At 41.3% G+C, this 20,313-nt stretch overlaps 1 protein-coding gene across 1 annotated transcript in view; it reads right to left on the reverse strand.

Moving 5' to 3' along the window:
- The window catches only part of atf2 (activating transcription factor 2), a gene marked incomplete at both ends in the record, with an annotated part of 100,004 nt that overhangs the window by 60,449 nt on the left and 19,242 nt on the right, over positions 1-20,313 (reverse strand). Inside the window, 2 exons of the mRNA XM_084315418.1 lie at positions 738-852; positions 16,828-17,006. Of these exons, the coding sequence (XP_084171544.1) occupies positions 738-852; positions 16,828-17,006 (294 nt within the window). The remainder of the gene's footprint in view (positions 1-737; positions 853-16,827; positions 17,007-20,313) is intronic.

The raw sequence follows: 20,313 nt of genomic DNA on the forward strand, positions 1-20,313 counted from the left end.
TTGGGGAATTTGGGATTTTTGGGACCTGGACCTGGATCATCAAGATGGTCGATTGCAATCGATGAATAAAACCTCCTCCAGCAGGTTTGACTGTGTTCTGAAGTCATTTTCTGAAGCGTGATGTTTACTAATTATTTTTAAAGTATAGGCATTGTTGAAAACTACCACACACACACACACACTGTCTCACACACATTCATACCCGGGAGCTCGCCTTGTACAAATGCATCACACAAATACACTGCACAAGTGTAGCAGATATAAAAAGGTATGCAAAGTAGGGATGTTCGATATTGGCTTTTTTACTGATATCCGATATACCGATATTGTCCAACTCTTAATTTCCGATACCGATATCAACCGATACAGATATATGCAGGGTCCCCCCCCCCCCCCCGAAAAAACGGAATAATTTCAGGTAATTAACATTACATGTCTCTTGTCGTGGAATTAACACAACATTATGCATACTTTTGACAATAAATAAAATAAGAATGTGTTGAGAACTTGCTTGCCTGGGTAAATAAAGGTTAAAAAAATGTAAAGAATTAATATTTTTTTTCTTTTTTTTAAACAGATACCAATACTTTCCGATATTACATTTGAATGCCAATATCGGCCGATAATATCGGACATCCCTAATGCAAAGTATATAATGCATTCCACCTGAAAATACTACGCCTATGATGAGTGCACTCAAAACGGACAGAGTGAATGGTTAACGGCACGGTACTTACAGGGACTGCAGCGGGGATATGGACACTGGAGCTGGTGTTGGAGGCGGCGATAGCGACCGGCACGGTTTGGCCATTAGGCAACTGAAACAGCACCGGGAAGGTGCCAGACGCCGGGCTGCGAGGGGTTAAAGAGAGCAGCCGCTGGTTAGAAGGGAACACGGTCAAACGCCTGATTAACCCTTTCACTGCCACACGACAGCCGGTTAACCCTTTCACTGTGACAATACAGAAGGTTAGCCCTTTACCGTCACACAACCGACGGCGATGCTCCATCATTAGCATCATTGGCTCCGTGGGTTGTGTGATAGTAAAGGGTTAACCTTCTGTCGTGTGACAGTGAAAGGGTTAAGATAACAATGGCAAAGATTGTTAAAAAGATTAATAAGTAACAACATCAATGAATGAACGGTGGTTTATAGGGCTGTACCGAATGTAATTTTTTTAACATTCGAAGCTTCTATTGAAGTATTCGAACGAAGCTTCGTTCGAATTCGTCGTCATATTTCATGATTTGTAATTTCTTTTTTAATAAATATCCTCAAACTAAATCCTCCATTTGAATTAAGTGATTAATCTGATTAAATTAGTCCTTTTTTTTATTTTATCAACTTTCTTTAATGAATATAACTCATCAGTTTCGTCAACATGAATAATCCAATAAGGGCACGGTTGGTACGAAAGTGAACGTGACGTCTTGATGGAGCGTCGAGCGCCAAGCGGATGCAGATAGGCTACATCATTTATGATAAATGTCATATACTATATGTGGCTCAGGAGGTAGAGCAGTCGTCTGGCAATCCAGAGGTTCCCGGTTCGATTCCTGCTCCTCCCGGGCAGCGTGTCGATGTGTCCTTGAGCAAGACACCTAACCCCTAATTGCTCCCGATGAGCAGGTTGGCACCTTGCATGGTCGCCTCCGCCGTCTGTGTGAGTGAATGTGTGAGTAAGTGGGTAAAATGTGAGTAACAAATTGTAAAGCGCTTTGGATAAAAGCGCTATATAAAAAAGCAGCCATTTACCATATAATAGTATAATACTATAATACGTAGCCTAATCTTTATCTGCAACTGTGAAGAAAAAACCCATTGGTTTAAACAGAATGGATAGACACATAAAAAAAAGATATATATACAAAAAAAAGATAATAATAAAAACATTGTTATTAAAAAAAGAATATTCAAATGTTGATTTAGAATTCAAATGTCAACATTATGAACGAAGCTTCGAAGCTTCGAACTATTCGGTACAGCCCTAGACATTATGGAGTAAGAAAAGAAAAAGAAAGAATTAATGGGCCACTGAATTGGATGGAACATATTTGGATGGAACACTTTACAAAAGTCGTTTCATGAGATGGAACAGAGATTCTAACATTCGGACGATCAACGAGAAAATAAAAGTTCACCCTACGGACGACAAATGAACCACCGTGCAGAACATGCTCATGCGATATTGTTACCACGGCGATTGTGTCGTAGAGTGCGTCAGTCACGTGGTCCTCTAGTGCCGGGTTTCCCCCACTTTCTGAGGACATGTTCACCATGACATCCTACTGATGCCATCAGTTTATTATACCTACCTACCTACTGCTTCCACTGTCAACAAGTTTCAAGTTTGTTTATTATTTGTCACAATAAAATACAGAATACTTTACGGTGAAATGCTTGTTTCTGTATGAGCCCCTAAGAGTGTGCTTCTTGCAGTAAAAAGAAAAGAAAGGTAAGTAAAAAGTCGTGCTGTCAATAGATTAAAAAAGATTAACTAATTCATCTCACAATTTTCTGTAATTAATCTAGATTAATCTAGATTAAAAATAGCATTTTTCTATTTAAGACCGAAGCTTGTAACAGATCAAATCATGGAATTAATGTAAAATCAACACAAAGAAAGTATATTTAGATTCAAAGACTATTTTAATAGCTTTCTTTGAATACAGTTTATCTCCTGTGAAATACAAATGTTCAACAAAACCATCAACATTGACTCAGCTAGACCTCTTTCTTATATCTGCGGCGCTAAGATTGAAGATTTTTCACTCCATAGATTAATCTAGATTAATTTATTTTAATGCTTTAAATTATTTAAATTAATCTCCAAAGTTAAAGCATAAATTTTTTTTAATCCTCTTTTTCTCCACCTGATTTTCTATGCTTTTCCTCCCAATTTAGTCGTTATGCCAATTCCCCCCCTCCCCTACCTGGTCGTTGTGCGCATGTTCCCCCTACTGGTCGGTACAAGGGAACCCTGAAGTCCACCACATGCTTCCTCCGACACAGTGGCTCTCTTTTCACTTGACAGCGAGGACTCTCATTGGTGAAGCGTAACGCGTGGGAGGTCACGCTGCCTTCACCACTTCCTGCCTTTCGCTGAGCAGGCGCCCAGACCTGACCTGTAGGTGTCGCTGTCCACAACGCCAGATTACCACCCATGACTTCCCTCCCGCTAACCCAGCCAAACGAGTTAGTATGACGAGCGGCCCAAGCCGCAGGGCAATGCTGACTCCGGGAGTCGAGACCGCAGCCTCTTGCATTGGTGACGAGCGCAATCTCCGCTATGCCACCCGACCGCCCTTAAAGCATTAATTTTTACAGCCCTAGTAAAAAGGTTATTAAGAAGTAGGTAAAAAGTAAGTAAAGGAATGTTCAATATACATATATACAATATACAATACAGAGTAAAATGGGTAACAGTGAGGTACAATGCAGAAATGCGGTACAAAACTAAGGTGCAAATGAGGTATGAATGTAGTGCAAATCTCTTTAATAATAGATTAATTTAGTGTTAAAGTGTCTAAAGTGAATAAAGTGGGTGTTAAAGTGGAGATGAAGCAGTGAACAATGTGATCCTAGTTTGTTTGTTGTGTACCTTGTGTAAGACAGGGTCCTATAATAAAATGTGAAATCCTGCTTATTTGTCTGAAAAATCAAATATAATTTCTCTGTTTTCGCCATGGGCGGCGCCATTTTGTTGCTGACGTCACGGTGTTGGTTTGGTGTATACACTGTGGGTTAGCTGCATAGTAAACATGGACTGTCGGGTCAGTCAAATGTTGCCTACCAAACAACGGGACCGCTGTGGTTATTTTTGTATTGCTCCTGGCTGTTCAAACTAATTTACCGTGTGAAAGAGAGAGGAAAGTTGGTTAATTTCCACAAACTAAATGGTCCCGACGCTGGTAGAAGTGGAGCTATGTAGCCAGCAGGCTAAATGGTCCCGACGCTGAACTGCCTGCGCCGGTCTGTCTGTCGAAGACCGAGGTATTCACTGACATCTTTAACCTGTCCTTGGAACAGGCTGTCATCCCCACCTGTCTGAAGAAGTCCACCATCATCCCTGTACCCAAAAAATCGACGCCCGCTTGCCTCAACGACTACCGCCCTGTAGCCCTCACCTCCATAGCCATGAAGTGCTTTGAGAAGCTAGTGAAGGGCTACATCTGTTCCTCCCTCCCCATCAACCTGGACCCCCTGCAATTTGCATATCGCCCCAACAGGTCCACGGAGGACGCCATAGCCCATGTGCTGCACACAGCAGCATCACACCTGGACAAGAGGCAGGGGAACTATGTGAGAATGCTGTTCATCGACTACAGCTCAGCATTCAATACCATAGTCCCCTCCAAACTCATAGCCAAGCTCAGGGACCTGGGCTTGAACTATGACCTCTGCCAGTGGGTCTTGGACTTCCTGACGGGCAGACCCCAGGTGGTAAGAGCAGGCAACTGCACCTCCTCATCCATCACGCTCAACATAGGGGCCCCCCAGGGCTGTGTTCTGAGCCCCCTCCTCTACTCCCTGTACACACATGACTGCGTGGCACAGCGGAACAACAACACAATCATCAAATTTGCTGATGACACAGTAGTGGTGGGCCTGATCTCTGCCAACGACGAGAGGGCCTACCTGGAAGAGGTAGAGAATCTGTCACAGTGGTGTCAGGAGAACTGCCTCTCCCTGAACGTCAGCAAAACAAAAGAGATGATTGTGGACTTCAGGAGGTCGGGGGTCAAGGACTACAGCCCCCTCAGCATCGACGGGGCACCGGTTGAGAGAGTGAACAGTTTCAAGTACCTCGGAGCCCACATATCCGAGGACTTGACATGGACCACACACATTGACAGTGTTGTGAAGAAGGCACGACAACGCCTCTACTTCCTCAGGCGCCTAAGGAAGTTCCAAGTCAGTCATAAGATCCTTAGGAACTTCTACTCATGTACAATAGAGAGCATCCTGACTGGCAACATCACCTCCTGGTTTGGGAATAGCACTGCACAAGACCGTAGCAGACTACAAAGAGTGACACGTTCAGCCGAACGCACAATTGGAGGGGGGCTTCCCACCCTCCAGAACATTTACAACAAGCGGTGCAGGCGGAAGGCGAAGAGAATCATCAAGGACTCCAGTCACCCGAACAACTGCCTCTTTGAACTGCTGCGGTCAGGCAAGCGATACCGGAGTCTTAAGGCGAGCACAGAAAGACTCAGAAGAAGCTTCTATCCCCAGGCCATCAGGCTGCTCAACGAACAATAAACACTATGCAACAACCATCAAATGCACACAGCACCAGGGTTTCCGTTAGAAAAAATTGTTGCCGGCCTCAGTGTCCGGTAGATTTCAATCTACCGGTCAAATGAGAGAAATTCCGGTCAGAGTTTATTGAGCTTAAAAACAATTGATAGGCAAAAGAATGACAACAAAACAAAAGAATGACATCATCAAGACATGTAGATTTATAATATTTTTACTTAAAACTAGGCTACTTTTGCGTATAAAGTCATTATATTCCAAATAAAATAAGTCCCGAGACTCGTGCTGCTGCCGACTTTAAATCAAATAGGTGTCTGTGGGCAGTCGCCCGACATTAATAAACAACAGTCTGTTATAATCACATTTTTATGAGCTAACGAATTCTGTTATATTGGACATTTGTATTAATTATATCAAGCGAAGAACTGAGAAATTTGGCAGAGAGAGACGGCAACATTATCGTGGGTTTGCGTGACGACTCTCTCTCTCTCCACCTCCCAATGACTTATTTGCGAGAGTATGTCGATGCAGAGCAGCAGATTCAGCTGTTATTGGGGGTCCTACTAATCACCCCAAAGTACCAGAAAATACCAGAAAATACCAGAAACTACCCCAAAATACCCCAAAGTATACCCCAAAATACCAGAAACTACCCCAAAATACCCCAAAGTATACCCCAAAATACCAGAAACTACCCCAAAATACCAGAAAATACCAGAAACTACCCCAAAATACCCCAAAGTATACCCCAAAATACCAGAAACTACCCCAAAATACCAGAAACTACCCCAAAATACCCCAAAGTATACCCCAAAATACCAGAAACGACCCCAAAATACCCCAAAATACCAGAAAATACCAGAAGATACCAGAAACTACCCCAAAATACCCCAAAGTATACCCCAAAATACCAGAAACTACCCCAAAATACCAGAAAATACCAGAAACTACCCCAAAATACCCCAAAGTATACCCCAAAATACCAGAAACTACCCCAAAATACCAGAAAATACCAGAAAATACCAGAAACTACCCCAAAATACCCCAAAGTATACCCCAAAATACCAGAAACGACCCCAAAATACCAGAAAATACCAGAAAATACCAGAAACTACCCCAAAATACCCCAAAGTATACCCCAAAATACCAGAAACGACCCCAAAATACCCCAAAATACCAGAAAATACCAGAAGATACCAGAAACTACCCCAAAATACCCCAAAGTATACCCCAAAATAACAGAAACTACCCCAAAATACCAGAAAATACCAGAAACTACCCCAAAATACCCCAAAGTATACCCCAAAATACCAGAAACTACCCCAAAATACCAGAAAATACCAGAAAATACCAGAAACTACCCCAATATACCCCAAAGTATACCCCAAAATACCAGAAACTACCCCAAAATACCCTAAAATACCCCAAAATATACCCCAAAGTACCAGAAAATACCCCAAAGTATACCCCAAAGTACCAGAAAATACCCCCAAAGTACCCCAAATAGTGTGTAATAGTGTAATAGTGTAATAGTAGTAATAGTGTGTAATAGTGTAATAGTGTGTAATAGTGTAATAGTGTGATAGTGTGTAATAGTGTAATAGTGTAATAGTGTGTAATAGTGTAATAGTGTAATAGTGTAATAGTGTGTAATAGTGTGTAATAGTGTAATAGTGTAATAGTGTGTAATAGTGTAATAGTGTGTAATAGTGTGTAATAGTGTAATAGTGTAATTTTGTGTAATAGTGTGTAATAGTGTAATAGTGTAATAGTGTGTAATAGTGTAATAGTGTGTAATAGTGTAATAGTGTGTAATAGTGTAATCGTGTGCTAGTGTAATAGTGTAATAGTGTGTAATAGTGTAATAGTGTGATAGTGTAATAGTGTGTAATAGTGTAATAGTGTGTAATAGTGTAATAGTGTAATAGTGTGTAATAGTGTAATAGTGTGTAATAGTGTAATAGTGTGTAATAGTGTGCGTGTGTGTGTGTGCGTGTGTGTGTGTGTGTGTGTGTGTGCGCGCGCGCGCGTGTGTGTGTGTGTGTACGTGTGTGTGTGTGTGTCTGGGTCTCTAGCACTCAAGATGGATTCCAACTTGTATGGCATCTTGATGGAGGAGCTGTGGAACAAGGGAAACCAACCAGGGGGGGAGAGAGAGGGGGAGAGAGAGAGAGAGAGAGAGAGAGAGAGAGAGAGAGAGAGAGAGAGAGAGAGAGAGAGAGAGAGAGAGAGAGAGAGAGAGAGAGAGAGAGAGAGAGAGAGAGGGGGGAGATGGAGAGAGAGAAGGGGGATAGAGGGAGATGGAGAGAGAGAGAGGGGGGGGGATGGAGAGAGAGAGAAGGGGGATAGAGGGAGATGGAGAGAGAGAAGGGGGATAGAGGGAGATGGAGAGAGAGAAGGGGGAGAGAGAGAACGGGGAGAGAGAGAGAGAAGAATGGAGAGAGAGGGAGGGAGGGAGAGAGAAAGATGGATAGAGAGAGAGAGAGAGAGAGAGGGGGGAGATGGAGAGAGAGAGAAGGGGGAGAGAGGGAGATGGAGAGAGAGAAGGGGGATAGAGGGAGATGGAGAGAGAGAAGGGGGAGAGAGAGGAAGAGAGAGAAGAAGGGAGAGAGCGGGAGGGAGGGAGAGAGAAAGATGGATAGAGAGAGAGAGAGAGGGAGAAGAGGGGGAGAAGGAGCTATTTATATAGCTCTTTTATCCAAAGCGCTTTACAATTTATGCCTCACATTCACTCACACACTGACACACCATGCCAAGTGCCAATCTGCTCACCGGGAGGAGCAGGGCTTAAGTGTCTTGCTCAAGGACACTCGGACACGCCGCCGGGAGGAGCCGGAATCGAACCGGGAATCTTCTGATTAACCAGACGAGCGCTCGGCTCTACCTCCTGAGCCCTCTACGTTTTTTATGTCTCACTCTTTGTCTCACTAAACCTTTACTGCGTTAATCCCTTCCTGGATGCAGCCAGAGTACAGAGTGCCTCAGTCACTACAGCCATAATGTGGAGACACACACACACACACACACACGCACACGCGCACCCACACACACACACACACACACACACTATTACACACTATTACACTATTACACACTATTACACTATTACACACTATAACACACTATAACACACTATTACACTATCACACTATTACACTATTACACACTATTACACTAGCACACTATTACACTATTACACACTATTACACACTATTACACTATCACACTATTACACTATTACACACTATTACACTATTACACTAGCACACTATTACACTATTACACACTATTACACACTATTACACTATTACACACTATTACACTATTACACTATTACACACTATTACACTATTACACTATTACACACTATTACACTATTACACACTATTACACAATTTTTTTTTTAAACAATATATTTATTGGGTTTTAGTTTGCAAATTACAACATGTATATCAGCAGAGCAGTATTCAGCAAACATTTTCACCCCGTTCTCCCCTCCCCTAACGAAAATGGAAGTGCTGTGTGAAAACCTGGGGAGTCTGTCATCCTATGTAAAGACTGAGGTTACAAGCCTAGGTGTCATCTTGGACTCAGACCTGACCTTTAAGTCTCATATAAATAAGGCCATGAAAACATCATTCTTCCACCTAAGAAACATAGCGAAAGTAAGACCTTTCGTAAATAAAAAGGATGCAGAGACACTGATTCATGCTTTTGTATCAAGTCGGCTTGACTATTGTAATGCACTGTTCACTGGTCTTCCCAAAGCAACCATTGGGAAGCTTCAGCTTATCCAAAACTCTGCAGCTCGATTACTAACTCATACAAGGAGAAGAGAACATATCACTCCAGTCCTAGCCACTCTGCACTGGCTTCCAATAACTCATAGATTAGATTTTAAGGTCCTTTTCCTAACATATAAAGCTCTTAATGAGCAAGGCCCAAAATACATAGCAAATTCCCTAGTTAGTTATCTGCCCTCAAGAACGCTACGGTCATCCACTACAGGTTTACTAGACACACCCAGAAACCAAAAGAGGATAGGAAGTATGGCATTTGCCAACTATGCCCCAAAACCATGGAACACACTACCAACATACATCAGAAACGCCAGCTCCATACACATTTTTAAAGGAAAATTTAAAACGTACCTATACAATCTAGCTTACAAATAGTTATGGCTTGGAAAAACCTGATGGATCCATGAGGCTAGGATAAGCCTTGTGGACCCAACTCTTTTAGATGAGGGAACGGGTACATACGCACACAATACACGACCACTGATGGATCCGTAAGGCTTGGATAAGCCTTATGGACCCAACTCTTTAGATGAGGGAACGGGTACATACGCACACAATACGCGACCACTGATGGATCCATGGGGCTTGGATAAGTCTTATGGACCCAACTCTGACCACTAATAAAAACGTAACTACACTAGCGTTATAAGAGCTAACATTGCTACCTACCGTACAAGTGCATTGGTTTAGTGCATTTCCTACTTCCGGTTGCTACTGAGCGGACATGTTTGTGCGGACCTGTTCTCCCAAACTGGTAAGCAAATGACTGTTTTCATGTTTTCATTTTTACGTTATTTTGTGTGTACAGCACTTTGAGCTACATGACATGTATGAAAGGTGCTTTATAAATACTTACTTACTTACTTACTTACTTACTTACTTACTTACTTACTTACTTACTTACTTACTTACTTACTTACTTACTTACTTACTTACTTACTTACTTACTTACTTACCTAACCCCACCCCACACAAAATAATAATTAACTTCAAAAACAGGTTCACATAGGAAGGATACAGATTTAAATAAAAAATAAACATAAATAAATAATAATACAACCAAAATGTTTTACACATTAAGTAAAGGGTGTTTCTTGTCGTTTTTACACAATAATAAGAGTTGTCCCACAGTACTCCCCCTAATCCTGTTCTTGTTGAAGCAAGTTCCCAACATTCGTATTATGCTTTAAGAAGTACACAAATGGTCCCCAGGCATTATCAAAAATGTTTTGTTTACGTCTAACAATATACACCATCTTTTCCATTGACATATTTGAACACTATTACACTATTACACACTATTACACACTATTACACAAAATTACACTATTACACTATTACACACTATTACACACTATTACACACTATTACACTATTACACACTATTACACTATTACACACTATTACACTATTACACACTATTACACTATTACACTATTACACACTATTACACTATTACACTATTAGACACTATTACACACTATTACACACTATTACACTAGCACACTATTACACTGTTACACACTATTACACACTATTACACACTATTACACTATTACACACTATTACACTATTACACTAGCACACTATTACACTATTACACACTATTACACTATTACACACTATTACACTATTACACTATTACACTATTACACACTATTACACTATTACACTATTACACACTATTACACTATTACACTATTACACACTATTACACTATTATACACTATCACACTATTACACTATTACACTATTACACACTATTACACTATTACTACTATTACACTATTACACTATTACACACTATTTGGGGTACTTTGGGGTATTTTCGGGTATTTTCGGGTATTTTCGGGTACTTTGGGGTATACTTTGGGGTACTTTGGGGTATTTTGGGGTATTTTCTGGTACTTTGGGGTATACTTTGGGGTATTTTAGGGTATTTTGGGGTAGTTTCTGGTATTTTCTGGTATTTTCTGGTATTTTGGGGTCGTTTCTGGTATTTTGGGGTATACTTTGGGGTATTTTGGGGTAGTTTCTGGTAGTTTCTGGTATTTTCTGGTATTTTGGGGTAGTTTCTGGTAGTTTCTGGTATTTTGGGGTAGTTTCTGGTATTTTGGGGTATACTTTGGGGTATTTTGGGGTAGTTTCTGGTATTTTCTGGTATTTTCTGGTATTTTCTGGTATTTTGGGGTATTTTGGGGTAGTTTCTGGTATTTTGGGGTATACTTTGGGGTATTTTGGGGTAGTTTCTGGTATTTTCTGGTATTTTGGGGTAGTTTCTGGTATTTTGGGGTATACTTTGGGGTATTTTGGGGTAGTTTCTGGTATTTTCTGGTATTTTCTGGTATTTTCTGGTATTTTGGGGTAGTTTCTGGTATTTTGGGGTATACTTTGGGGTATTTTGGGGTAGTTTCTGGTATTTTGGGGTATACTTTGGGGTATTTTGGGGTAGTTTCTGGTATTTTCTGGTATTTTCTGGTATTTTCTGGTACTTTGGGGTGATTAGTAGGACCCGTTATTGGCTCTTTTCTGGGGACCGCACAGCAGCGCCCCCCACCCAACATTGAATTCAAAATGGCTGAATTGGAGTACTGCTGGAGTACTGCATTTAGTCAGATAGTAAATTATATTGACCATATTGATCAAATTGTTTACACTGCCTGTGTTGTCTTTTACTACCTGTATACTGTGTTGTTTTACTACCTGTACCCCTCCCCCCCTCCCCCCCATGCTGCTATGATGCCTGAATTTCCCCAAGGGGATCAATAAAGGAATATCTTATCTTATCTTATCTTATTGTGCTGCTGCTGCTGCTCCGGCTCTGCAGCTTCACAAAAGTTCGCACACCCAGCACTAAGCTCTCGCTGACAACGTCGTTGTCATTATTAGAAGCAACGATGAAACAAATGTAATGATTGTTTCGTTCATCGCATAGGCTATTTAATTTTAGCCTATTTTAATACAATTCAAATAATCAAATTGTGCTTAGACTCAGGGAATTATTTTCACCGGACATTAAGACCGGAGAGATTAAATATGTCGGACTTCAACAGATTTTGCCGGTCAAATACCGGTAATTACCGGCTAACGGAAACGCTGCACAGCACACACATCCACACGCACACACTCACTTTAAACAAACAACTCACTGCAGCACCCACTTTACACACTTTAGAACACCTAAACACACTTTACACTTTATATTTATTGGTAAAGGATTTGCACTACAACTCGTACACCTACTGTAAATTGTACCTAAATTGTACCTCATCCCATTTCTGCTTTGCACTATATAGTATTGTATATTAGTACACTGCATAGTATATTGTTATATGGTAACTCAGTTACGTCTATTATGCATCGAACATTGTACATATGTCTATACTGAACACTGTGACCTCATTTTTTACTTCTAATTTACATGCTATACTATGTTATTTTATTTCATACTTATCTTGTCTTGCACAGTCTCTGGAGCGAAACAGTAAGAAGCATTTTGTATAAAAGTATTCTGTACTTCTGTATGACAACTATTAAAGAAACTTGAAAACTTGAAACTTGAGGGAAGCTGATTAGTGGTCTTCTGGACAACAACAACAACAACAACAACAACAACAACAACAACAACAACAACAACAACAACATAATCTGAGGCAATGAAGTGTTCGCTGGAGATCTTCATTCCCTGTCCAACAGGCTGATCGCGCCGCCTGAGTACAGCCAGCCTGAGCCAACGTGCCAACAACACTGTTTTTTTCACTGGTAGCTTGTGGAAATTAACCAACTTTCCTCTCTCTTTCACACGGTAAAATTAGTTTGAACAGCCAGGAGCAATACAAAAAGAACCACCGCGGTCCCGTTGTTTGGTAGGCAACATTTGACTGACCCGACAGTCCATGTTTACTATGCAGCTAACCCAGTGTATACACCAAACCAACACCGTGACGTCAGCAACAAAATGGCGGCGCACATGTTCATAAATGCTACATAAATGGACATTACAAATCGTTTTTTCTTAGAAACGCCTTATTTTTATAACGTGATTTTTTTCTGTGGTTTATCTAAATACTAATTTGATGCTATAAACTATGTTTATCGCTATGCTTCAAGTGTTTGTTTAAAGTGAGTGTGTACATGTGGATGTGTGTGCCGTGTGTGTAGATGATGGGTTGTTACATAGTGTCATTGTCGTTGAGCATCCTGATGGCCTGGGGATATAAGCTCCTTCTGACTCTCTCTGTACTGGCCATGAGACTCCGGTAGCGCTTGCCTGACCGCAGCAGTTCTTTTTTTTTTTTTTTTTTTTTCTTTTTCCCCCTCCATTTTCCTCCGATTTTCTCCCATCCCAATGTTAGTCGTATGCCAATTCCCAGTCCCTTCCTGATAGCTGCGCACTTACCCCCCACAGTCAGATCATCTGGGAGAGTGGAGGCTACCACGTGCTTCCTCCGACACACGTCCAGCCAATCACCGCTTCTTTTCACCTGGCAGCGCGGATTCTCATTGAGAGGGCGTAGCGTGTGGGAGGACCACACTATCCCCCTCACGTCCAATCCGCGCTTAGCAGGCGCCCCGACCGAACTGTAGGAGTCGCTGTTTACAACGACCCGGACCCACCCCGCCAGCTTCTCCCACCCTCTGATACAGCCAATTGTATCAGTGCAGACGGCCAGCCAAGCTGGTGACAACCCCGGAGCTGTGAGCTGGATTCGAACAGGCGAATCGAGCTCACAGCTCCGGGGCTGGTGACGAACGCAATCTCCGCTCGGCCACCTAACCGCCCTGACCGCAGCAGTTCTAAGAGGCAGTTGTTTGGGTGACTAGTCAACTGCCCTACACTGTAATCATAGTATTCATAATAATCATAACGACCTACCTCATACTATAGTCTACCCATGTAAATCTGTATGATAGCATGTACAATAGTGCTGTATATACCGTAATTCCTCTAATAGTAACCCCGGCTTGTATTTGTTTCAACTGTAGCGGGTACCAGGCTTGTATTAGGAGGAGGCCTGTATAAGAGGGAGGCCTATATTTCAAATTTTCAAACGGATCATAATGAATAAATCAACATTTTGTGTCAGTTTGAACCCAGTAAAATGTACTGGGTTCATTTATTGAAACCAAGTACTGTATGAAATAGTAAACAGTGCAATTACAGGTGGTCACTGGTCATTTCAACGTTTTCAAAGTGAAATCAAGTAACTAGCTCAGTATGCAGCTCAGTATATTAGTAACCCGGCTTGTATTAGGAGGCCGGCTTATAATTGCTTAGCTCAAGAGCGCACCCGGCCATTAATAGAGACCCGGCTTGTATTTGAGACCCGGTTACTATTAGAGGAATTACGGTATACATTTATATATTTACAGCATATATATATATACCCATATCTTTCTGAATGTACCTGCATATAATTATCTTTACATATCTGTAGATACTATATCTATATCTGTAATCCTTCTATATACACTTATACACCTGCATATAACCCATATAAGTTTATATACAGTGGGGGAAATAAGTATTGAACACATCAACATTTTGTTCAGTAAATGTATTTCCAATGAGCGTATTTAAGCGAAATTTGCACCAGACTTTGGTATTAACTCAAGAAATCCAGACAAGAAATCTAAACATTAAAGTCCATATGTAAATAAAGTTATGTGTAATAAAGTGGAATGAAACAGGAAAAAGGTATTGAACACACTAAGAAAAAGCAGTACACGACCACAGCAAGGAAAGGCAAGGAACTAGCTGAAAACTAGGAGGCGACTCTACCTCCTATCTGTGCTAACAATGTCAACTGGGTTAGAATATATTGATGGGCTATAAAATGTATTTTTTGATACCAAGGTGCCACACAAGAAACATAAAATAATGGGTAAAAGCAAAGAGCTCTCAAGACCTTCACAAACAGATTGTTGCAAATCATGAAAATAGAATTGGCAAAAGACGTATTTCACAACTTCAGAATCTTCCAGTAAGCACCATTGGGGGCATTATCCGTAAGTGGAAGCAACATCACTCCATCATCAACCGGCCATGCACAGGTGCTCCTCGCAAAAAAATTCTGATCATGGAGTCAGAAGGATACTAGGAAAGAGCCTCAGAAAGTCTTGGAGGCAGCACGTACAACAACTGTGACAGAAAGGACCATAGGCAATGCACTCCACCGCCATGGCCTCTGTGCGCGCTCAGCCCGCAAGACTCCAATACTGAAGAAAAGACATGTTGAAGCTTGTTTAAAGTTTGCCAAAGAACATTTGGACAAGCCAGTGAACTACTGGGAGCATGTACTCTGGTCAGATGAGACCAAAATGTCAGATGGTCAGATGAGACCAAAATGTCACACAACACACCATGTTTGGAGGAGAAATGGCACTGCACATTACCCGAATAACACTATACCAACAGTGAAGTTTGGAGGTAGAAGTATCATGGTGTGGGGCTGCTTCTCCTCTCCTGGTACTGGCAGACTTCATATCATTGAAAGAACAATGAATGGAGCCATGTACAGAGAGATTCTTGAGAGGAACCTGCTGCCATCCACCAGGATGCTGAGGATGACACGTGGGTGGACCTTCCAGCAGGACAACGATCCAAAGCAAACAGCAAAGGAAACTCACAGTTGGTTTCAGAGAAAGAAAATCAACTTGTTGGAATGGCCCAGTCAATCACCTGACTTAAACCCAATTGAACATTTGTGGAAGCATCTGAAGATCCAGATTCACAAGAGGCCCCTCCGCAATCTTCAAGATTTAAAGACAATCTGTGTAGAGGAATGGGCCAAAATCACACCTGAATACTGCGGGTGATTAGTTACATCATACAGAAAGCGTCCTTGAAGCTGTCATTACAAACAAAGGCTTCTCCACTAAATATTGAATACATTTCAGTTAGTGTGTTCAATACTTTTTTCCTATGCCATTCCACTTTATTACACTTAACTTTATTTATGTATGGACTTTAATGTTTAGATTTTTTGTCTGGATTCCCTGAGTCAATACCAAAGTCTGGTGAAAATTTCACTTGAATGGCCACATTGTAAATATATTTACATTGTAAATATATTTACAAATATATATATGTACATTGTATATTACTTTGGTTGGATGCCAAACTTATTTTGGTTGTACTGTTCTTGCTAGTGACAACACATTTTAATCTAATCTAATCAAATGTTTCCTTCTTATTGGTAAACTATGTCCTTAGTTATATACTACTACTACTGAACTGAACTGGCGGCTGCACTTTAAATTCTTGCGTTCCATACAAGCTCTCGCCAGACGAGTTGTCATGACTTTTTAATACCTTTTAAGGCCTTAAATAGATTTTTAAATACCCAGCAGAGATACCCTGTTTAACCATGTTGCTTGGAGTATTCTGGACCACGTAAAGGAGGAGAAGGATTGAGTCGTCGAAACTGAACGATATTCTGTCGGAACCGCGTGGTGATTACGGCGATCAGTACCACGTGACCGGCGCACTCTATCGTCTCTCACATTAACAAACAAACAAACAAACAAAAACCCAGCTTGTGAACAAATAAATAAATAAATGACCATGGAATGAAAATAAACTAATGACAAATGACACACCTTATCAAATGCAAAGTCTGAAACCAAAAACCAAACGGCACAAAAGGACAAAGGAAACCCAGTGAATATAAAAAGAAAATATGAACGAGAAATGCTCTATAATGTAAAAAAAAAAAAAAAAAAAAAAAAGAAGAAGAAGTAACATTTTGAGTTGTTACTTACACTAGAGGCCTATGAGTGAGCGGGACTTGGGTAATAACAGAGCTAGTTGGCGATGGGAGAGCTTGCTGAATTACAACAGTGGCCGCCTCTGAGGTGGCTAGCAGTACTTTGGGAACTTGGAAGGAGGCTGGACGGACTATAGTGGAGGTTGACAGTGAGCTTGGCTGCAGAGATAAGTCCTGAAAACACCATATGACACCTTAGCTGAATTCAAAACAATTCTCTTAAAAATAAAAATAAATAAATCCCCTGTAATTTCCTTTTTCGAATCGTAGTCTTATCTTTCTTTACCCGGAGAAAAGGTTTCTGTGTCTGCACCTCGGTTAAAGGGTAAAGTTCAGAGGTGTTTCCCACTGGTGTTAGTAATTGATTTTGCATTCGTTTTGTGGCTAATGCTTAATTTATACTCAATTAGAAAGTAGGAAATATAGCTAGGGGTACAAACTTCTGAACTTACCCTTTGAGGGGGAAAATAATTATTAGTAGCGATATTGTTGTTAGCTTGTGGCTAATGGTGCCCATTGCCTTGAATGAGGAATGCTAATGACGCTAACTGAACCAGTAACACAGAAACCTTTTCCCCACAATGTGGAGATTGTTTGGTAGAAAAACAAGGCTCAAAGAATCCCTTTAAAAACAAATTTTCATGATCAAATAATAATCTACATGTTGCCTGATTTATTCCCGTAGATAACAATGTGCTAACAGAATGAAAATAAATATGTATTTAATGGAACCGGTGGTAAAAGAAATTAAACAATAGCCTTCAGGATATTTGATTTAATAATCATTCTGTGCAGCAGTGTTAGTATTGTGTTATATTTCAGGCAACTGAGCTGATTGATTGATTGATTGATTGAAAACTTTATTAACAGATTGCAGAATGGGTACAATACAGTACAGCTCAATACACACAATTGTTAAGGGGATGCAGACCAGAGAAAGACTTTCGTCTTGTTTACACCAGGGTCCCCCATTTTCAATTCATCAGGACATATATGACATACATGACATACAGATAGTCAGTACTGCTACATCTATACATTTATGACATACCAGATTTGCAAATACAGTACTGTTTGTGATACAGAAGGAGTCAAGAAAAGGGAGTATATACATTTGACGTAGAAACTGTACATTGGAGGAGGTTGGGTGGGGGGGGTTGGGTACACTGGGATATTGACAACCATACTGGGTAATTTACATTGGAGGTGGTTGGGGGGGGGGGGGGGGGCACACTGTATAAACAAGCAAAACTGTACATTGAGGGGGGGGAGACTCTGTACAAACAAACAAAATTGTACATTGGACTATTGACAAAACCATACTAGGTAAATGACTGTACATTGGAGGGGGTTGGGTTAGGATATTTACAGGGGCCAGTGTTGAATTGCAGTCTCCCGTAGGTGTCTCTTGAGAGAGGTTTTGAAAGTGGGTAGTGATCCACATTCCTTTACAGCTTTGGGTAGGGCGTTCCACATTGATGTGGCATAATTGCGAAACGTGTTTAGTCCCTTATTTGAGCCGAATCTGGGTTTAACATGATTTGTGGAGCTCCCTCTGGTGTTGTGATCGTGGTATTCACTGACCTTTGGGAAGTATTTTGCCATGTACATGGGTACCTTGGTCGTGTAGTGTATCTTGTAGACCAGGCCCATTGCAAGTTGCTGTACTCTATCATCTACTCTAAGCCATCCTAGGTTGTCAAAGTGGGCAGGGGTGAGGTGGGTTCTAGGAGTAAGGTCAAGCAGTAGTCTGACCAGTTTGTTTTGAGATGTTTGTAATTTTGTTTTTAGCGCCTTTGAGGTGCTTTGGTACCATGAGGTGCAAGCATAGTCGTAGTACCCCTGAATGAGTGCTCCTGCCAGAGTCTTCAGGGTATTCTTGTTTACCAGAGAGGAGATCCGGTACAAGAATCGAGTTCGTTGGTTGACTTTTTTTATTACATTGGATGCCATTTTGTCACAGGAGAGATTAGCCTCTAGGATGGAACCCAGGTAGGTCATTTCATCTTTCCTTGTGACAATATTGTCACCCACTGTAACTGAGAAGCCGTCGGTCTTGCTGAGTTTGTTATTTGAACCGAAGAGAATGGACTCTGTTTTGCCCATGTGTAATGATAGTTTGTTATCAGCGAGCCATATGCAGATTCTGCCTAGTTCCGAGCTGAGGGTTTTTTCAACCTGTAACTTGTTCTTGTCAGAGACCAGCAGGGCTGAGTCGTCCGCAAACAGGAACAAGTTGCAGTCACAAGCTGACGACATGTCATTTGCATAAATTAGGAACAGTAGCGGTCCTAGTATGCTTCCTTGTGGAACACCACAGCTCACTGTGAGAGGGGGGGATAGGGTACCGTTTACCTCCACCATCTGTTCCCTCCCCTCAAGGTAGGATTGCATCCAGCTCACTGATAGACTATCAAAACCAATTGCTTTTAGCTTGTCAATCAGAATGGAGTGATTGACCGTGTCAAAGGCCTTTTGTAGGTCCAGCATGACCATGCCGCAGTATTTGCCTGCGTCCACCTCTTGTTTGATGTGGTCATTCAAATAGAGAAGGCATGTGTCAGTGGAGTGGGATGTTCTGAAGCCAGATTGGAATTCGTAGATTAGATTTTTTTCCGCCAGGTACTTTTCGACCTGTTCGTAGACTATTTTTTCCATGACTTTCGAGATGGAGGTGAGAATAGAAACAGGGCGGTAGTTGCCTGGGTCTAATTTGCTGCCCTTTTTGTGCAGAGGGGTCACCCTCGCAATTTTGAAGTCCTTGGGGACGTGTCCCTGTTTTATGGAGAGGTTTATTATGTGTGTGATGATTGGGGTGATGGCGGCTGCTGAGTCTCTGAGGAATTTGGAGGGGATGTTGTCATGGCCAGTGGCCTTGTTAGGTTGGAGGGCGCTCAGTTTATTGAGTACCTCATCTGTTGTTACCATTTCCAGCTTGAAGTCGTCCTTGCGGACCCCTAGGTTTTTGTAGTAAGCTACTATGTGTTCTACCCCATAAAGCCCTGAGTGGGAGGGTAGTTTGTTTACCAGTGTTGTGGCTATGTTTGTGAAGAAAATGTTTAAGTAATTGGCTACATCCAGCTTGTCTGTGATGAGCGTGTTGTCCGTTTTTATGTTTATGTTTGAGAATCTGGTTTTAAGTTTTTTACTGCATCCTAGTTGATTATTGAGTAATTTCCAAAGTTCACGTGGTTTGTTTTTGTTTTCCTCAGTTTTGTCATTGATGAAATTCTTTTTTGCAGTTTTGATCATGGAGTTTACGTCGTTTCTTAGTCTGTTTCTTTCTAGTTTGAGTTCAGTCACGTGGGCTTGGAGTTCACTGCTCGTGCTTTTAGTAAGCTTTGACTGACTTTTACGAAACTCAGAGCATTTTTTGTCTCTGGTTTTCATAGCGGCCAGTATTTCGGAGTGCATCCACGGCTCAGCGCGATTTTTTACCCTGGTGGTTCTTAGGGGGGCCATGTCGTTTAGTATTGTTGAG

The sequence above is a fragment of the Notolepis coatsorum genome (genome assembly GCF_963971535.1).
Source record: "Notolepis coatsorum genome assembly, chromosome: 5".
NCBI lineage: Eukaryota > Metazoa > Chordata > Actinopteri > Aulopiformes > Paralepididae > Notolepis > Notolepis coatsorum.